At 32.4% G+C, this 21,371-nt stretch overlaps 3 protein-coding genes across 5 annotated transcripts in view; 1 reads left to right on the forward strand and 2 right to left on the reverse strand.

Moving 5' to 3' along the window:
• The window catches only part of LOC123663871 (microtubule-associated protein Jupiter), a 71,236-nt gene extending 68,654 nt beyond the window's left edge, over nt 1-2,582 (forward strand). The window contains exon 4 of the mRNA XM_045598518.1: nt 1,154-2,582. Within this exon, the coding sequence (XP_045454474.1) occupies nt 1,154-1,287 (134 nt within the window). The 3' untranslated portion in view covers nt 1,288-2,582. The remainder of the gene's footprint in view (nt 1-1,153) is intronic.
• Nucleotides 2,583-3,005: 423 nt separating this feature from the next.
• Nucleotides 3,006-8,356, reverse strand: LOC123664029 (D-aminoacyl-tRNA deacylase-like). Of its 3 annotated transcripts, XM_045598654.1 has the most exons (5): nt 8,124-8,355; nt 7,956-8,046; nt 6,732-6,858; nt 5,512-5,620; nt 3,006-3,321 (listed from the first exon to the last, which is right to left on the reverse strand). In XM_045598654.1, exons 1-5 carry the CDS (start codon nt 8,164-8,166, stop codon nt 3,200-3,202), a joined length of 492 nt encoding a protein of 163 aa, XP_045454610.1. In that variant the 5' UTR covers nt 8,167-8,355; the 3' UTR covers nt 3,006-3,199. The 3 variants fall into 3 exon arrangements, with proteins under 3 accessions (XP_045454610.1, XP_045454612.1, XP_045454613.1); XM_045598656.1 differs by lacking the exons at nt 7,956-8,046; nt 8,124-8,355 and adding an exon at nt 6,961-7,228; XM_045598657.1 differs by lacking the exons at nt 3,006-3,321; nt 5,512-5,620; nt 6,732-6,858 and having other exon boundaries at nt 7,859-8,046; nt 8,124-8,356.
• Nucleotides 8,357-13,687: 5,331 nt separating this feature from the next.
• Nucleotides 13,688-19,751, reverse strand: LOC123663909 (D-aminoacyl-tRNA deacylase-like). The gene is given in 5 exon segments (XM_045598552.1): nt 13,688-13,885; nt 13,974-14,083; nt 19,224-19,350; nt 19,436-19,526; nt 19,623-19,751. Coding segments are annotated over 5 exon segments (531 nt in total). The 5' UTR covers nt 19,666-19,751; the 3' UTR covers nt 13,688-13,725.
• Nucleotides 19,752-21,371: the final 1,620 nt, after the last annotated feature.

Below are 21,371 nucleotides of genomic sequence, written 5' to 3' on the forward strand. Positions count from 1 at the left end.
ATTTCTACTTTAGATCCACCCCCAACTCTGTTTAAATACGAACGTGACGGCCCTATTCCAGACGTAACACTACTTCCGACCTCTCCAGGTCTAGGTCCTAGTACACTCAGTGGGTTTCCCCCAATTTTCCACAAGTACGTTCCTAGATACCTTTTTAAACTCAACCGGCATGCTGAGGACTTCAATCATAAGACGTACTATGTAGACTATGTTCGCCGAAGAGAATTGGGTGGGTGCTTAATTTAAATGTTGAAGGCACGTTGTTTGGTCTGATAAAATATTTATTCGATAAAGATGTTTTATCAATGTATTTGCACTTTGCTACAGATATACAAAAAGCTTGATTTGAAAAGAATATCGAGACGATTCCTTCATGTCATTCAATTAAGCACTCAACTTTATTATTATGATTTGCTTATTGGATCTAAACGTAATAGTTTTCGACATTTTATTGTAATTTAGAAATCTGTAGGTACTTGTAGTAATTTACTGTCTTCTTGTAATCTTTATCGTGTTGTTATTGTCAATAGTAATAGGAATTAGCTTCTACAACTACATAGCGTAATGCTATTATCTATTATATGTTTTTCTTTCTGCACGCAAATTATCCTTTTATTATATTAATGTTGTTATAAGACCGAGAACTAGTTGTTTAGCTTTAGCTGCACGTTCAGTGTATAAGAAAGCAATATTTTGTATAGCTTTGTTGAATAAGTGTAATATTTTCAATTTCATGTAAAAATGGGTTTGTCCAATATGCATGGTTAATTGTTGTTGTTTATAATGATTTTGCTAACTTAAGGTATATTAAACAACCTATATTCTTAAAGTTATTGTATGTTTTGTAGGATTATTAATTATTTCTTTTTTATAGAAGTAATAGCAATTATATAGACTTTTTATTTTTATATAGCCTAATTACTTAAAATATTTAATTGTTAAACAGTTATTTGATGTAAAACTTAAAGCTAAACCATTTTGGAATTTCCCCGTATTAGTCTTCAATTAAAGTACCTACTTTGAATTCAATTTATTAACTAATTATTAGGACTTTATTTATGCGCAAATTAATATTGGAAGCTTTAAATATGTCCATTATACGCCAAAATATTGTACTAACTGTTTATTAAAATACATTTGCTTGGCTTTACAGAAGGCAACCCGATCACTGGCGACGGCTACAAGTCTCTGAATGGTCAAATCAACACTGTCACGTCTATAAATGGCCACAGCAGCATTCTTCACAATCGCGTTCCTCCCGGCGGATTTTCTTCAGGACTCTGGTAGACTACTGACACCGAAACGAATCACAGCGGCCAAAAACAAAATCAACAGCCGCATTTCCAACTGGCCGTTGATAACTTTGTCACGCGATTCTTGTTTAGAATAATCGTTATTACTTATGAATGAAATTGATTTCTCAAATATCCTAAAGTCTTTCTTCAACTTTAAAAACAAAATAGTTACACGTAGTGGACCATATTATTAGATATTTGAAAAAAATTCGAGATTATTCTAACAAAAATCGCATTTTCACTGAAAGTAAAAAATAAGTTGTTTGGTTTGCGGTTCAAAACGACGCATTTATTTCGCTGATGAAATGTCATAATTTTTTTTTTATTACTAAATCATGTAGAGTTTGAGATGTTAAGTAACTTGCACACAAATCTACGTCCACTAAATTGAAAGGGTATATGTTGTTCATAAAATCCTTAGCCTGTCGCAGTAACATTTTATTCAAATAATTTAGCATAGATTATAGATATTTTTATAATAGTAACATTTCGATAGATATTAAAATCATAAATTCCTAGTGCGGAAATTTGAATTTTTGACTATGTTAATTCTTTGAGGCTTAAAATATATAAGCACTACGGCATCGACGGTTTTGGTCGAAAATTCAAATGTCCCCGCTATAATAATTGTAAGGTCGTTAAAATTGTAATCTATCACTTGCAAGCGCATGTTACGCAAATATTGAAAATAAGGAGTGGGGATACGTATCAGCAATATACCAAAATGAATAGTGCCTTGATTGGTTATGAAGTGAAAAATTCTTAAAGAATCAGAAAAGTTTGAATAGATGTTTGTGTAAATGAAAAGAAAGTGATTATATTCTCTATATTTCACAGTATAGAAATAGTAATCATGCGGCACTCGGGCTAATTGATATACATAATATTAAATTAACTTATATATTATTCGACACTATTTAAGGATCTTAATCTCGTTTGTTGAATTTCATTATCGTAATTTAAAAATAGATGGATAGAGTGCATTTATTTTGTCTGTTTATACATTTTTTAGTTTATTTTCTACTCGTTTAGATTTAAATTTAAACGTATTTGAATCTTGGTCGATTATCTGTTAACAGTTTTAGCGAAACATTGTTTATGGTCTACGTGTTCGTTTGCGTTTGAAGATTATTCAATTTTTGAAATTTAACGAACGTTTAGAACTAGCATATCATCTTTGTAAAAATGTTTACTAATTGTAACACTTAAGTCGCTGACACCTGGCCTAAATTAACATGTTAATAGATAATAACCACTATTTCAAAATAAAGTTTTTTTTTAATTATTGATGATTTTTTAATTGTTTACCCATACCAAATGTTTCTTTTTGTATTTATAGTTATATAAAAGTTCTAAAATAGTAAAATGTGTGAAAAAAAAAATTAAGAATTATTATACTAATGAAATAATGAAGAGTTCCTTCGAGGATTATTCAGAAATAAAACATTCTTTTTGTTGTTAATTTCTTTTATATATTAAAAAAAAGTGCGCGCGTACAAAGTACACATGTCAGAAGTGAAACTTCTTTGGCAAACTAATTTTTAAGTCTCGTTTATATTTGTACAAATCTAAAGCTTTAGATTTCCGTTTCAGCGCTATCGACAAAAACGTTGCTGTTTTATCAAAACGTTGCCGTTTCATCCGTAAAAATTTTACCTTCATGGACCTAAAGAAGTTTTACTTCAAAAATATTTAAACATTACTTAAATAGTAAAAATAGTACTTTGACTAGGTAACAATAAACTATTTATTGCAAGGTCTAAATGTCCTATAATATAAAATAATAATATCGCTAAAAATCTTGTGGATTCTAATATTATCTTTTTCCGATTTTTTAAGACATCCGTTTGATTCTTTTTAATTGTAGTCAATAAAACATTTAAAATGATGACTATCATGATTGTTCATATAGTACTTTTACTATTTTCATTAGGCAGTTCATGACAAGCTTGAGGTGAATCGATTTCAAACGTCATTGAACCATCATTCTCCAAGTAAAGCTGTCTATAGATCCCGAAAACACCATCTAAAAAGAAGAAAGTATTATGTAATGAATTTAAAAAATATATCCATATACATAACAAATTATTCAAAAAGATGTATTTATTACAACATATAAACCCCAGGTTTGTTAGCTTCCGTTTTCCCTCTTCAGGGCTGTGATTTCAATCAAACACGCATTTTTATTTTTTATAATCAAAAGCATGAAATTAAAGTTTGAAAATAATGGAATTAACATAAATATAACGTAGCTTATTTCATCTTTTTAATATAATATCTATCTCAGTCAGTCAGTTCAACCTACTGCAGTTCACTACTTAACATAAGCCAAGTTCGCGCCAGAAATCCCAGTTTCCGCAATCCGCATCCAGCCTAAACCGGAAATTTACGTAGATTGTCGGTCACAACGGGCAAAGCCCTCATATGTATATTAGAGTTTTAATATATTTTTCTAAACATTATTTTTCACAAAATGTTAAGTGTTCAGCTTATAAAAGAACCCTAATAAAAAAGTAACCCTTAACTTATAATTGAGTTTCAAAGTAATGAATTTCTTTCTAAAAAATATCACACAAAAATCTGCACAAAAATCACACAAAAATGGTGCACCATTTGGACAAAATCGTCCCACAGTGGATCGATATCAAAATCAATAATTATTTCATCCAAGTAAGTTCGAAAGTACTTTTGAAAACTATTACGATGGACTTCGTTTTGCCAAACTTTATTGAATAGCAATAAAGTTCAAATTGACTCTGTATTTTAGTTAGAAAACGTTTGTATGGAAAAAAGAAGCTAGTAAGTAAGGGCTGTTTTTAGGGGTTTTCCCGGAAATTATTCGAATTTTTCTCGCCGTAAAAACCATCTTTGGACTTAAAAAAAAAAGAGTTGGTAAAATTGGTCCAGGCGTTGTTGAGTTATGCTCTTACCAACACATTTTGCGATTCATTTTTATATTATAGAATAAAATGGTTTTAATTTACTAATTATAGTTAAAAGTGAAGCTACTACTGCTTTGGAATGTAGATTGTGCAGAAAATAATCTGCCAATCTGCAAGTCTGCCGTTACTCTTTTAAATGTGTTTTATTATACTCTTATCCTTCTTAAAAGATGAGGTTTACAGTCAGCATTATGATCATTATTACTATCTGTACCAGCGACTTCGTCCGCGTAGCATTAAAAAAGAAATATTGTTCATTTCACAGGGTTACAAAATAAATTTCTAAAATAAAAGTAGCCTAAGTTACTCCTTATTACATCAGCTATCTGCCAGACAAAGGCCCGTCAAAATCGCCGTTTCAGAGATTGGCCGGAAAAAACAGACAGACAAAAATTATAAAAAAAAATTACCCACAAAAATATAGTCATGTATCAAGTCATAAAGAGTATCCAAGTCAAAATAATAAAACATAATAATATGTAGTTTACGAAATCCAATAATAGTAAGCCGAGTCACAGCAATACGATGCAGAACAAATTCAATAAAACAAGCCAAATTCAGAAAAATAGCACTGCGCTACTAGTCAATCACAAACGAAAGATGCGAATACTAAAATATGGTTAACAACTAATAGCTGAATAGCTGGCGCACGCACACTAACAACACGACAGTCACACATAGATAAAACAGAGCGGAGAGCGCGTGGGGCCCGGTAGCGGCATGCAACGCGACAGAATCATTTTATTCAAATACCTATTTTTGAAAATTCTCTTCGGTACCCTTTCCTCTTAAAGAGCTTGTCTATTATCACTATTAAATGTATCAAAGGACATTACTTTAAAACGAATTCTGTTGAGTGAGTGAGTACGATAATTACGAATATGCCGTCGCTATATTAAGAATTAAGATCTTCGTGATATGGTTAATATTTTAATGAAATTATTAAATTTTGTGAAATGTAAAACACCAATAGCATTTTGATAATAAGTTTCCTTTTTATGTCTGGGTTGTCTGGAAGAAATGGCAAAATAGTCATAAGTCCGCCCCTTGTACTTCATTGTCTGTCTTATGTATATATAAACTATCTTCATGCCTTGTTTGTAATATATTTGTGGTGTACAATAAAGTATAAAATAAATAGCAATGATTCCTTCTTCGATTTGAATCCAGAACCAGGGGTCATGTGTAGGTTTCACACCCGCTACTAACAAATTATTATTTTTAGTTTATTTAAAACTATTAATATTATATTACTACCACAATACTAGGCTCACCTTTTACTTTTTCTGGGTTATAAATTTCTCTTGCCATTTCCATTAATTTGCTATAGAGTTCTTGTGATTTTTCTCCACCCATTGTTTTATGAAAATCTGGTGTATTACCCTGAAGCCAAAATTCATTTCCATCACTTTATTTTAAATTCAAATTTATTTCAAAAAATAAAAATAAATTTTTTATTATTTGTTAAATATTCTAAGATTAATTCAAATATAGGAGAGGACCCCAAGTTACACCTTATTTGGGATCTATCATTCCTTGTGGACTTGCAATCTGTGTACTGAATGGAATTTATATTTTATCAAATAAATTACATTTCTGGTTGCCATAAAAAAACCTGGTCAATAATAAATTCAATAGTCCAGTTTTGTTTGGTTTTTCATTAATCACTTCAACCAATATGTAAATTGAAAATTCTTGTATCAGTTAGTAGTCTCTCCAGTAATTTATTTCACACACACACATCAGCATATCGCAGTCCACTGCTGGACATAGGCCTCCACAAGTTCGCGCCAAAAATGGTGTGAACTCATGTGTTTTGCCCATAGTTACCAGTCACCACGCTGGGCAGGTGGGTTGGTGACCGCAGGGCTGGTTTTGTCGCACCGAAGGCTCTGCTGCCCGTCTTCGGTCTGCGTATTTTAATGCCAGCAGTTGGATGGTTATCCCGCCATCAGTTGACTTTTTAAGTTTCAAGGTGGTAGTGGAACTGTGTTATCTCTTAGTCGCCTCTTACGGCACCCACGGGAAGAGAGGGGGTGGCAAGTAATTTATTTGCCACTACCTAATAACTTAAGTGAACAATAATTAAAATGGTTTTATTCTTGTCAACTTAATATACAGTTATTATCTTCATATATATAAATTACGATTTACCGCCACGTTTTTTGTCCATGATGGACTCCTAAAATACTTAACTGATTTTAATCAAATTTGCACACCGTGTGCAGTTGATCCAACTTTGAAAGATAGTCTATATTTTATTTCAATATAAATATTTATTATATACAAAAAAAAAAAAAAAAAAAATTGGTGGTACAAAGTTTGCCAGGCCAGCTAGTTATTATATATTATGTTTATATTTATTATATTTATGAAGATCTGTGTAATGGTTTTTATTCTATTTTTGAAAATAAGAATTTTTATGCCACTGCACACACTGACACATAATAACAGTATATTACAATGTCAACATTTATTAAATAAAAAAACCAACCTTCCAGCCATTATAAATGGTGTATTGGCTAATAATGAGCACCTCTAATTGTTTGTCCACTACACTTTTTTCCCAGTTTTCATCATTGTCATCAGCATACAGTTTTACACTTAATATTTTTTTCACTCTAAAATTGTAAGATTATATTTGTCAATATACCTAATTAATTATCATTACCTATATAATAATAATGAAATTAATGTCAAATATGAAGTAAAATTGACCTTACATCATAAATAATGAGACATTATTTTGTAATAAATGCTCTGCTATCCTATATGTTACAAATGTATCTTTAGCTTGAGAGTAAAGAAAAACACTGTTAGGTAGCTTGCATGTCTGTGGAATAACTTTGAAATATGCAGTGTTCCACTCCAATTACGTATCTACCTACTTCTAACTGCATTCCTTCAAATGGGGTATTCTGTAGGTGTTATATGTCACGTTCCACATGAAAAAAAAAACATAGTTCATTTTTTAATTTTCTTTCGTTTAAATAGACATGCAACTTTGATAGACTCGTTCCCCATGATACCTTTCATTAGGGCATGAGCACGGCTATAATTTATATTAAAACATTCTATGAGAAAAAGAATTTATTTCCATATGCAATTCTTTAGTTGTATGCGGCAAATAATATTAATGTTTCACTTTATTGACGTTTTTTGGGTCCAAGTAAAATAGTATTGGACGGTTTTACAGAAGTACAAGGTCAAAGTAGCTCATATAGACAAGGTCAAAGTAGCACATATGACAAGGTAAAATTAAAAATATCCACTCATACGTAGTGGCTCATATAGTCACCTAAACCACCAAGTTTATATTTGATGCACAAATAATTCCTTCTGGGTCACCCCACTATGTCTCGGAGAGCATGTTAAGCCAACGGTCCCGGTTGTTGTTATAAATACCTAATAGCAATTATTACTCATTGTAGGGAACATATCTGCCAGCCAGCAATTTTAAGCTCCAATTCTTCTCCTACATAGAGAAAGAGGCCTATATGGGTATAGAGGCAGTGGGATGTAACAGGCTAACTGCAAAATTTTAAACATGATCTTCACATGCAGAACCCCCATTTGAAGGAACTCAGGAGTCCAACATCCTTCTTTCATTTCCTTTCTTTTTCCAGTTTCTCTGGCACTTTTTAAAGGAGAATAGAGCTTTCTCTCAGCAGTGGGGCAATTATGAGTTTTTATCGTTGTTTGCTAACTTAATACTTACATGTATTCCAAATCTTTGAGCGTATCTTCTTTGTGAAAACCAACGAGGACACATATTCCGGGCCCGATACTTACAGGAACTTCGTTATTTACTGTAATTTATAACATATTAAAACTATTCGCGCTAAATTTAAATCATACGATACGGTTATAGTGAATATAAACTTACAAATTACTTTGGCATTAGTGACACGCTGTATTACCGCTTTCATTATGAAGGCTTCAGCTCTATATATTCTTCAATTTATTACGTAAAATGTTAAATGAACTTTATTAAATACATGTTAAATACATTGCAAAATCACAATGAAAATAAATACTAGAAGACAAACACGTGAAAACTGACAACAAATAATTGACAGTGAAGATTGACAGTCGCTGAATGACTGACATTTGACCATAATTGACAGTTACAGTAACCCTGCGTTCCGAAATGCGATGAAATCGATTACAGCGATCACAGAACCGTTCTGTTTTATCGTGAGCGCAATATGGCGGATGTAATGACGTCATCTGTAACGTCACGTGAGCATTCGATGGCACGCTCACGATAAAATGGAACGGTTCTGTGATCACTGTAATCGATTTCATCGCATTTCGGAACGCAGGGAATGATTTTGCCTCGGGCGTAATAGTTGTCTTCTGTCACTTTTGACATTTCTTGTCGGTTGTCTACTGTCTAATAACTAATTGAATATTTTTAAATATCATATCGACCGTGTCGGACACGGTCAGTCGGAGACGCGGGTTCGAACCCCGCTGGAGCGGTCAATTTTTGATATGATATTTAAAAATGTTTAGAATTCCTAATGTGTGGGTAACACAAAAATAAAATTGTACATATTAACTAATTGAACAACAACAAAAAATGGAAACAAGAACAACACATATTATTTCAGTTCACGATGAGGGTACAGGGAGAATAATTCAACTATGTTTAAATGAACAAGATGTTGAACAAGCGCAAAGAGGTAAAAATTCACTGATATCGGGATATTTGACTATATTGGCCGTCTGAATATTTATTTATTTATTTGCTGGTCCACAAAACAGAATACAATCAATACACTTTTACATAACAATGTAAAAGTGTATTAGTAAAACGTTAATAATAAATTTTATGGCTGGATTATATTCCTAAAATATGTGCACACTTCATGATTCTAAACATTATTAACAAAGCAGTATTTAATGAAGTTATTAAATATTATATTCTATATTAATATTAGGTATATAGTTTTCTATACGAGGTATCCTTCGTTTAGTTCCATCATGTGCAGCAGATACTACTGCGAGAAATTCTTCGTCGTCACTGCTTGACGAAGATTTTTCCTCCAGTGAGCAAAAATCGCTGTCGGAATCCTTTAATAACAAAAGTAATTGAGTTTCTTCCTCTTCCTCTATTTCCTGTGCGTGCGTAGTCATCTCTCAGTGTATTGCAAAAAGTAATCACTACGTTTAGTAGTATATTGTGGAATTTGTGAATTAATTTAATTTCGAAAAACTAACTTCAACAAACGTCAAACTGACAAAACAAACAAAGCTCAAAGCGCTAAAAAGTGCATTCCGATTTGAACAGTGATTTGATACTAATTTCAATTCGGAACGGGCGATATCGATGAGATCGCTGTAATCGATTTCATCGCATTTCGGAACGAAGCCCGAGTTAGCCATGATTAACCATGGAGTTCTCCAAGCGCCATGGTATAAACCCTTAGACAAAGAATAGGTTTCTTTATCTAAGGATTAACGGCATAAGAATGGACAACTTGAGTCATATGAATTAAGAATGGTTAAGTAAATTTATATAGTACTGTGTGGCTACGGTACTAAAGAATATAGCCACCCCCTCTCTTCCCGTGGGTGTCGTAAAAGGCGACTAAGGGATAACACAGTTCCGCTAACACCTTGGAACTTAAAAAGCCGACCGGTGGCGGGATAACCATCCAACTGCTGGCTTTTAAATACACAGGCCGAAGATGGGCAGCAGCGTCTTCGGTGCGACAAAGCCAGTACTGCGGTCACCAACCCGCCTGCCCAGCGTGGTGACATATGGGCAAAACACATGAGTTCACGTTATTTATGGCGTAAACTTGTGGAGGCCTATGTCCAGCAGTGGACTGTATAGGCTGTAATGATGATGATAATGATGAAGTAAATTTATTTATGAAAAAAATAGCATTTAACTGTATAAGCTTAATGCTTAACACAAACTTTTATTTTTTGTCCATTGTCATGGTATGAATAAACATGGTTTTTAAATTGTATTTATACTTTTTAATTTATAACTAGTTTTAAAAAAATTCCTAATTTTATTTATATTGACAAAAAAAAAAAAAAAAAATTAACATTACACGCTTAACCAATATACTTCGAGCTTTGTCTCCAGTTGTGAAATAAATCAGTTCGTTAGAGACTTTTAGTGTATTTATTTAATTATTTACAAAGTAAAAAAAAATTAGAAATTTTATATAATAAATAAATTTCTCAAAATCAAAACGTGCTCTCCAAGGCACAGTGGAAACCCACAAGGACAAACTTACAAACCGGAAAAAAATATTTGTACAAATGCAAATATCCATCCCAAGGGGTGATCGAATCCGCAAATCGCCGGTGTTTAGGCGCGTACCAGGTACACGCACCAGTATACCAAAGCAGCTGTTTGCGAGTAATCAGATATCTATAATAATTTTATAATCTATTGTGATGTACTCTAATTTCTATAACAATTGTTTGTACACTTCCTAACCGCTTTTCTATGCGCTGTCCTATACCCAAAGGTTGTCTGGAAGAAATCGCTCTTTTAGCGATAAGACCGCCTTTGTACATCTTCCTCTAATTATACTACTTTTGTTTGTATCTTTTAATGGTGTGCAATAAAGATTATTATTATTATTATGATTTCCTATAATTTGAAGGTCTGCAGAGTGTGGATACGGACAAAAACAATAAAACAACTGAATCGAAAATCGGGTTATTATTCACCTTCAACACTTTAATGGTCATAAAATGTGTAGTATGTACTGGCTATACTGGCGAAAAGGACTCAGGGATGGGAATTAGCATTTATAGTTGTCCTTACAAAAATAACTAAATCGCTAATTTCTTACAAAATATAGATTTACAAAGAGCAAAAAACAACACGTTATTAAATAACAATTACATGTACTTTTTTTTATTCAATAACTTGGTATAAATAATTATGTTTGCAGACAAACGAAAAAAAAAACCGACTTCAATTACATCGACAAGTAATACAACGTAGATTGACGAAAAAATTGTCAAGTAACTACGCGTTATCAAAGATTACTCAAAAAGTAGTTATCAGATCTCGATAAAATTTAAATGTGACCACATGATGAACATTAGCTTTTCATGAAATTAAAAATTATCAAAATCGAAACACCCAGTAAAAAGTTATTGCGGATTTTCGAGAGTTTCGCTCGATTTCTCTGGGATCCCATCATCAGATCCTGGTTTCCTTATTTTTATTTTTTTATTTATTTATCTAGGATCACCAGTAATTGTTAACACTAATTACACAATAACGTAAACCTAATCTTAATAAATACTTTAGAGCTAAGTGTTACAATTTATTAAGGTGAACACCACATGCAAAAAGAAGCGTTACATTCCAATATAAAAAAAAAACATATTTAAAATGTATAAAAATCAACAGTCACCAATCATACATAAGAAGTAGCCATCTTAACAACAATTCGTCCATGTCTCGCACAGTTCCCGTCTGAGCTTGGTAAATGAGTCGGCAAAGACGTCGATTTTAGTTTCGTTAAGGAGTCTGGATAACCTCGGTACCAATGAGTTGGCACCCAGAGTTGTTTTGCGAAAGGGCGGGCACAGCGGAGTAATAGGAGTACGAGGATAAGTTCTCGGCACACGGAGTTGGAACCTCTCAAGCAGCTGTGGACAATTTATCGCGTTTTGTAAAATTTTGAAAAGAAAAGAACAATCAAGTAAAATTCTGCGGTTTTCCAATGAGATCATTTAAAAAAAAATTAATCGTTTTTTATAGGACAGCGTTTCCCTTGAAACTTTGTTCCAAAATGCCAAGTATGAGACAAATCGCTTTTGTATGCGCTCCAATTTCAAAGTATGAACTGCAAAATGAGGCCTCCAAACAACACTACAGTACTCAGTCAAACTTCGAACTAAACTATTGTAAAGAATAATTCTTGTACTATTATTTTTGAATACTCTTACATTACGAATCAAAAAACCTAACATGCGATTAGCTCTTTTGGAGATATACTCAATGTGATCCGTGAAGGTTAACTTCCTGTCAAACAAAACACCCCTTATCATGGTACTAAACTAGAGATATCCCCTTTCTAACAAAAAAAAATATCCAAATCGGTATATCCAGTAGAAAGTTATGCGGTATAATACAACGTAGGTCGACGAAAAAAGCGTCAAGTAAAAACGCATTGTTAGATATAACTCGAAAAGTAGTTGTTAGATCTCAAATAAATTTAAATGGGACCATTTGACACACACCACCTTTCAATTTAAAAAAACAGTCGAATTGAGACCCTCCTCCTTTTTGGAAGTCGGTTAAAAATTGGTAATAAATTATAATATTTTTGTATATAAATATTTCATCTATACTGTAATATTATAAAGCTGGAGAGTTTGTTTATTTGTTTGAAGTTTGAACGCGCTAATCTCAGAAACTACTGGTCCGATTTGAAAAATTCTTTTGATGTTAGATAGCCCATTTATCGAGGAATGGAATATCTATATATCATCACGCTAAGACCGAAAAGAGCGGAGCACCAATGAAGAATGTTTCAAAATCTGGGGTTCTTTCTTTCGAGAACTTCCGCTGCGTGCGCTGTGAAAACAGTTAAAGTTTCGCAAAAATCGTGTACGATAGAATTGATCCTCTCTAAGAGTTCTAAAAAAAAGTCCGCGACAGCATATATCTATCTTTTAAGGTTGGCGCACTATAACCTTTTTTATGCTAACCAAGTGTGTTCTAAAATAATGCATTATACGCGAAGATCTTTTATAAACATGATATTAATCCTTATCTAAATAAATACGTTATTCATCACTAGTATTTAATTTAAAACAAAATAGCCTTTTACATAATTCGATTTCAATGAGTATCTCAGGAGATATCGCAGTTTTAAAATAACATCGCAGCAAAATAATGATAAAAATGACAAGATCAATATTGCGCGCGCCTCTGTTCCACACGGACGAAGTCGCGCGCAGAAGCTATTATCTTATAAATTTTAACATTATGTCTCATCATTAGTGTCGGATAAATACGACATGGGCGTTGGAAGTCATTACACTTTCTCCGGGATAATATTAGTAAATTTACCTTAATTGAAATAGTATTTTATTTTGTTTCTTGATATAGTAAATCTGATATGTAACACTAATTAAAAGGTTGAATAGATAAACTTTCGGAAAAAAACCTCATAATACGTTTAGAAATTGAATATATAAAACACAGGGTTTTGTGTCGGATAAATCCGACTCAGGCGGAATAAGCTCGAAATTTTTTGTCAGATAAATCCGACTCAGGCGGTGAAAGGGTTAAGGGAAAAATTATTTTTAATCAAAATATTTTATTATATTCTTTTTATTTAATTTTTTTTTCATGCTACAACATGTTGCTTTTTTTACTATTGTATTTTCAGTAATAATTTTTTTTTCATTTATAGTAGTTAAGAAACAAACCAGATGTTTGTTCTCTGCTAATTACTTAAATAAATATATTAACTGTTCAAATGATTGAATTATCTGTCTGCATTATTCTCCATTTCGCCAGTTATAAGAGATTTGCTTTTCTTCACTTTTTCAACCTGTGCTGGTGACTCAAGTTCTAATGTGACTGGTCCGTCATTTTTCAGTGCTACTTGCATGTACGCACCAAATACACCATCTAAAAAAAAATTACTATTTTTTATAATGTACTCGTACATTTATTTATTATTTTTATTTTAAAATAAAATGGTTAGAAAGAGTATTTATAATATCTATTTACCTTTAATTTTTTTCAGGTTTATAACTGTCTTTTAGTAACTGAATAAAATTTTCATAAAATTCCTTGGATTTTTCTGATGGCATTGCATTGTGGAAATCAGGTTTATTGCCCTTAAATAATAATAATTAATTAGTCTGCTTTGGTCGATGTGTTTTCTTACATATTTGTATTTTTATGAAGTCTCTAATCAAAACTTTTGTATATTTAGTACATATTTATGTAGGTAATAATAAATTATTTAAAAATAATAATTGATCATTTCTTTAAGAGCATATAATAATTGTGTTTGCTAGCAAACGAAAAAAAAAACCGACTTGAATTACATCGACAAGTAATAACTTTTTTACTAAATAGTTGAAAAAAATTAACATACACACTATCGTCACTATATATACTTCACACGTCACTATATATACTTCACACGTCGCTATATATACTTTGACTAACCCGTTGGCGCAGTTTGACCCTGCTTTCTGCTCCGAGGGTCGTGGTTTCGACTTCCACCCCGAGTCTGGGTGTAATATAAATATTTATTTATATATTTATATATGTACTATTTATAAGTATGTTTATAAAAAAAAATGTAGCTATATTATGGGATATATTGGGATATCCTTTCCAACAAAAAAATAATCAGCAAAATCGGTTCATAAATGACGATGAAGTTAACCGCAAACACATAAAAAAAATTATATTCGTCGTCAAATCGAGAAACCTCCTGCTTTGAAGTCGGTTAAAAAATAAAGCAATTAAAAAAATAAAATAGAGGCACTGGAATCGAACGAACACTTTTTAGAGAAAGAATCAAGAAAAAATAGCCTTGTTCTCCATGATATACAAGAAAATGAAGTAAACTAGTAAGACCTAATGGAATTAATTATAAATGTTTTAAATTATTTAAGTCAAAAAACAAACAGAAGTATGGGACAGACGGGAAATCAAATTGGTGAGAAATTCGGAAAAAAGACCGACGGCCGTACATGAAAGAAATTAAGAATTTAAGGAAAACAGTGATAGAAACATGTATCCTACCTTGCCTCACCCACGAATATTAAACCTGGGTGTACAGAAACAAAGTAAGAAACAAACTACTGACAATACAACATGCAATGGAGAGAAATATCCTAAGGCTGAAAAGGATACAAAAAAGCTAAGAACAAAGATATATATATATATATATATATATATATATATATATATATATATATATATATATATATATATATATATATATAACTGTGTTCGCAAACTAAAAAAAGCCAACTTCAAATACATCAACAAGTAACAAAACGTGGGTAGATGAAAAATAGTCAAGTAAATACGCATTATCAAAGATTATAAAAGTAGTTATTAGATCTCGATCAAATTGAATTGGGACCACATGACACACACCTTTAAAACAAAACCATCGTAATCGGTCAACCCACTCAAAAGTTCCGAGGTAACATACCTATATTAAAAAAATACACATGGATTGAGAACCTCCTCCTTTTTGGAAGTCGGTTAAAAAACTAATCTGACTGATGCTCTTAAGCATGCATTAAAACTGAAATGGCAAAGGGCAGGACATATTGCTAGAAGTACAGATAGAGTGGTCCCTCCATGGTCGGGTCCAATGTGAAGAGATATTGGTAGACCAAGAAAATGATAGGTAGGACAATATAATCTCAGTGGCCAGTGAAATGTGGCTCACTACTGCAAAACAGAGATAAATGGAAAAACTTGGAGAAGGCTTTTACCTAGATGGGATCCAAGCATTAATTTAGTTATGATGTACATACAGGGTGGGGATGACAATACGACAATAACTTTGACATCGTATATGTAATGATATTCCAAGCCCACATACAAAAAATCAATAAAATACATCCAGTAGTTTAGTCAAAAAATATGATTTTTCATTTTTTAAAATTACTACGTGTTGTATAACATTAATAAACGGTCACCCGCAGGTTAACGACCCTTTGAGCGCGATCGGTACAAACATAATATTACGCGTACGCGTAATTTAAAAACGTGCAAAATTGTTATCTATTTTGGTAGGTCAGTGTTGTGTTAAGACATATTAAAAACATTTGTTAAATAGTTTTAATATTCAGTATGATTCTAATAATTTTCTTTTTATAATTGTTTGTTTTTTAAAAATTTATTGTTTCTTTTAATGCTTAAATTTTAAATTCTGAAAATCTAAATTCTGAATCTAACATAGTTTTTGCAAGTAGGTAATATCACGGGGAGCACACATGGCATATCAACAATATTTAATAAATTTAAGTATTTCATTGACTATATTTATTTCAAGATCAAAATATTCGCGAAACTTTTGCTCGAGCAGTTCAACAAATGCGATAAAGACAACAAATAACAATAACAACAATTATTAATAATAAAATACCACGTTATTACATTAAAATATTAAATCTTGCAACAGCTGAAAAAAACAATCAACGTGGCACGTGTGTTGCAATGACCCTGAGAACGTCTAACGGTGTAAAGGACAACTGGCTGTGCCAGGGCTGCTAGAAAAATTTGTCACACTCATACAAAATTTTCTGTGGTCATATTTTTTAACAAAAGAATTTGTTGGCTTAAAATTCGTATCATTTTCGTTTCTTCTTATTAATTGCTAGGCTAATAATGTGCCCTTAAGGGTATCATTGGATAAACTGTTTCTAAGTTTTGTTCTGATTAAATTAACTTCGCTGAATTCTCGTTCACATTACAGATTGCACTTTAATGGGGAAAACATAACAAATTTAAAGCAAATTGAGCCAGTGTTTTATAATTTTCAAATTATTTTTTATTTCAAAATGTATTTTTTTTTTAAGTCGCAATTATTACCACAAGATAAATTATAAGTTTCATTAGAAAGCAAACAAATACAGCCTTTATATGATTTTTCAAAGAGTCCTCATTCATATAAAAGTGGTAGGTTCATTCAAGTAAGGGAACTTAACGAAATTCAAGCTTGCCGGTGAATGTTGTTTCTTTAATTATGAAATGCTTCCAGGTAATAGGAATATAAAAATCGTACATTTTGCGTATGATTTTAGTCTAGCGATCGTACATGAGTAAAAATTAAAAAAAAAATCGTATCGATTAAAATCGTACATCTGTCAGCCCTGGTGCGTAGGCTAGCGTAAACAAAACATGTTATAACCTGTTTTTAGTTTTTCCCTGAGTTGCCGCGTACGCGACAAGCGGCCAGTGGTCTCTGTGCCGTTTATTTAGGTACTCATGTTTCTTGATGTCATATGCGTTGATTTGTCAATTTTCTACATATGCGCACGAGTTTTGTTCGTTTTAATTAATTATTGGATTATCTCGAAAGACTTGGAGTGATTGTGCGATATGTTAACGCTTTATTTTTATAGTGACAAGAACATTAACGTAGAATAAATGCCTAGTTTAATAGTTATTAGGTGAATTGTGCGAAATTAGGCGCTAGTGTTAATAGTAAGAATAGTTTTTATTTTATTTACAATGCCACGTTATAATTACACAGCTTCGGAGTACATGATTTTTGTTTACGGAGAATGCCACGGCAAGGCTAATTTAGCAATACAGAAGTACCGGGAGAGATATGGGAACACCCGTATTTGTCCAACCGATGGCCGCACTATTTCAAATGCTTTTCAGAGGATACGGGAAGATCAATGCTTAATCCCGCATTTTCTGTGAAGTCTTGTAACAAACGACTTGTACTCAACAGACGTAAATACAGTTGATGAGTTAAAAAATAGAATTATTAGACCTTTTAATAAATTAAAAAATATGGCCACTAATGGCGACATCATGTCAAAATTAATGAATTAAATTATAAGAAGATAATTATTTTAGATAGAATTTAAAAATTTAGTAACCTACAATGACCGACCAAACAAACCAACGTACCTAGTTCGTAGTAGTTCGTTGTGTCACCGCGCGTCATAACAGGTCAGTGAACCTATAGTCACACATGTTGTAGTATAATTTTATTATATTTTTCTTATTTAGTTTGTTTGAAAAAATCATTTTTTTGATTTTGACGTTAGAACTTTTTTGATGGTTTTGAAATACTCCTATAAACTAGTATTACCTGTGTTATCAATTTTTGTCGTATTGTCATCCCCACTCTGTATATATTTATAGAATGTGTAAAAGTAACTGCTATGTAGATATTTTGTTTGATAAATTATAATTCTGTTTGCAGGCAAACAAAGAAAAACTGACTTCAATTATATGGACAAGTAATACAACGTAGGTAGACGAAAAAATAGTCAAGTAAATACGCATTATCAAAGATTGCTCCAAAAGTTGTAATCAGATCTTGATGAAATTTAAATGTGATCACATGATAAACATCGGCTTTTGATTAAATTAAAAATCATCAAAATCGGTACACCTAGTAAAAAGTTATTCGGATTTTTGAGAGTTTCCCTCGATTTCTCTGGGATCCCATCATTAGATCCTGGTTTCCTTATCATGGTACCAAACTAGGGATATCTCCTTTCCGACAAAAAAAGAATTATCAAAATTGGTTCATAAACGACAGAGTTATACCCGAACTTATATAAATATATATATATATACAGTCGAATTGAGTAACCTCCTCCTTTTTTTTTAAAGTTGGTTAAAAAATAAAGCTTTATTATTATTATTATTATTAAATATCATTCTTACGTAAAAGCGTTCTTCTCTTGAGAATATAATGACTTATTGTTGACATTGTTCCATATTTATAGGCAAATATTTTCTAAGAATTTAAAATTTCTCTACTGATATAAAAATTAATCACCATCATCATCATTTCAGCCTCATATAGTCCACTGCAGCCCATAGGCCTCTACAAGTTCGCCCCAAAAGTGGAATGAACTCATGTGTTTTGCACATAGTCACCTACTGGGCAGGCGGGTTGATACAGGCGGCAGGGATAGTAAAAAGTAAGTTTTCTAACAATTCACAAAATGCATTCTAAGAACAAGTATCTATTGAAACTTCTACAAAAATATGCATTTGAAAACTTGGGCTGGCTTAAATTTAAATAATTTTATATGTTTAAATTAAAATATACCCATTTATACTTCCTTTACTTTAATTGAATTATTGATACATAGTGATTTTTTGTAAAAGAATTTGTATTGACATTGTATTGGCTGACATATGCATTGATGCGTCCCTACTTAAGATCTTTTTTAAAATACTTATATTGTTGTCATATCATGCTATTCATATTTAAATGTATTTTATATTTAACTATTATAATTTTACCTTCCATGTGTTGTATAATGTGAATTGGCTCACACAAAGAATTTCAAAGTCACTGTCAACTACACTTTTTTTCCACTTTTTGTCGTTTTCATCGTCAAATAGCTTAATACTGAGTATTTTGCGAGCCCTGAAATAATTTAAAACAAATGCATTAACATTTTTTTATTATAATTTAATTCTCGAAGTTAATATTAATTTGTTAAGGTACTTACATGTATTCCATATCTTTAACATTGTCATTGTTACAAATACCTATAAATATACAAGCTCCTTGGCCTATGCTGCTTACAACTTCTCCATTCACTGTTAAAAGTAGGTTTGGTTTAAAGACGCTTATTTGATAGAAGAAAAATATAAACCCATTTGACCGTCATTGTTAAACAAAAATATTTAAATTACCGGTCACTTTCGCATTCATAACACGTTGTATTAGGGCTTTCATTATTTTATAATATTATTTAATACAATATAAGTATTAAGTACATAGAATACAAAAATTCGCCACATGGAAATGACATAATATTAACATATGACACCGTCAAATTTGACTTTGAAGTAACATAATTGGCCGCGTTCCACTAAGGGACCGCAACGCTTGCAATGACCATTTTATTGGCACCTAAAGCTCGTGGTCGTCGCGAGCGATCGCTCGACGTCATAGTCACTGTTCGCGACCATATCGCACCCACTTCGCCCACAGGTGGATCTAGTATATTACGTCCATGGGTGGGTCAGAGTTGGCTTTCATCAAAACGTGGGAATTAAAAAAAAAACTGTCAATGTCAAATTGTGAATGTTATCTCTCATTCGATTCGTCAAAAACGCAACGGTTAATTTCCGGCAATCCACGTTGAATTATTTACTCCAATCCATGTAAAATATTCACTCACAACCCCCACAGCTGCATGTTTTCAGTTCACCATGCCACCATATTGCGAGCACATAGCTGACACCTGACAGCGCCCAAATATGTGTTCCACTTATAAAATTCGCCCACAACACCCGCGGTATTTTTAACGTTAGTAGAACGGTAATTTCAGCGGTCGTGGACAGTCATTGGACTGATAAGCATGTAAAATTGTTACTGCGTTTGCGCTTGACTGCGTCACTCCCTCGGAAGTCTATTGAAAATACCTGGGGATCTTTTTAAAAATGGTTTAACCAAGTGATACCCAGCGTAATTATTCTTACAAGGATTTGGCAGAGGATTATATTTTAAAAAATTTCGATGCACGTCGTTACAAATTTTTAAGTTTGATAATGGGAAACCCTTCTTCATTAACCTCTAAATCTAAAACTCTTAGAGAAGCCGTTTATATTCTGTAAAGGAATGTCGTGGTTTGAAGAAAGTCCTATTTTCATGATTATTTAACTTAAAATGAAATGTAAACTTCAGAATATAATATTTTACTGAAGTAGAGCAGAGCAAGATATATCCTACTCAAAATGTGGAGCAGCCCACTTGAAAAATGGGTACCTCAACCTTAAAGAAGATCACATATAAATAATTTTGCTTTTAAGTTTTATTGTGTTCCTGTGGTGAGTATAGTATCCAGAGCTCCTGGGGATCGTCGGCAGTAGGGTTGGTAATGTGCTTGCAATGCTTTTGGTGTTGCAGGATTCTAGAGGCTACGGTAACCGCTTTTCATAAGGTAACCCGTAGGTATTGTTTTTTGTCGAATAACGGCCAGTTTTAAAGCTCTATCTATCTCTGAATTTGCTTACTAGAGATAGAATTTTGATCTAAGCTGCAAGGAAATTGTGTCAAAATCTATCGCGAGCAAGCAAAACCAGAGATACATTATTGAAAACAGCCGTTACTCGCTTTAGTTTGTAATATCCCACTGTTAGCATGGGCCTCTTTCGCCATATATTCCCTATTAGGAGTAACGATCGCTATCATGAGTAAATGATAACAACTGAGACCGTCGGCTTAACGTGCTCTCCGAGGTACGGTGGAGAGACCCACAAAGACTGCACAAACACCCTGATGGTAACATCTATATGGCCAATACAAATGTTTCTCATGTGCGGCGATCGAATCCGCAACCGCCAGCGCAACAGCCACAAACCGTGATTTCTACTTGAGTTTGGAGAAATCAAGTAATATTTATATTTAAAAAAAAAAGAAGTTAATAACCGTTCTGG

Source organism: Melitaea cinxia, chromosome 21 (genome assembly GCF_905220565.1).
Source record: "Melitaea cinxia chromosome 21, ilMelCinx1.1, whole genome shotgun sequence".
In the NCBI taxonomy this organism is placed as follows: domain Eukaryota; kingdom Metazoa; phylum Arthropoda; class Insecta; order Lepidoptera; family Nymphalidae; genus Melitaea; species Melitaea cinxia.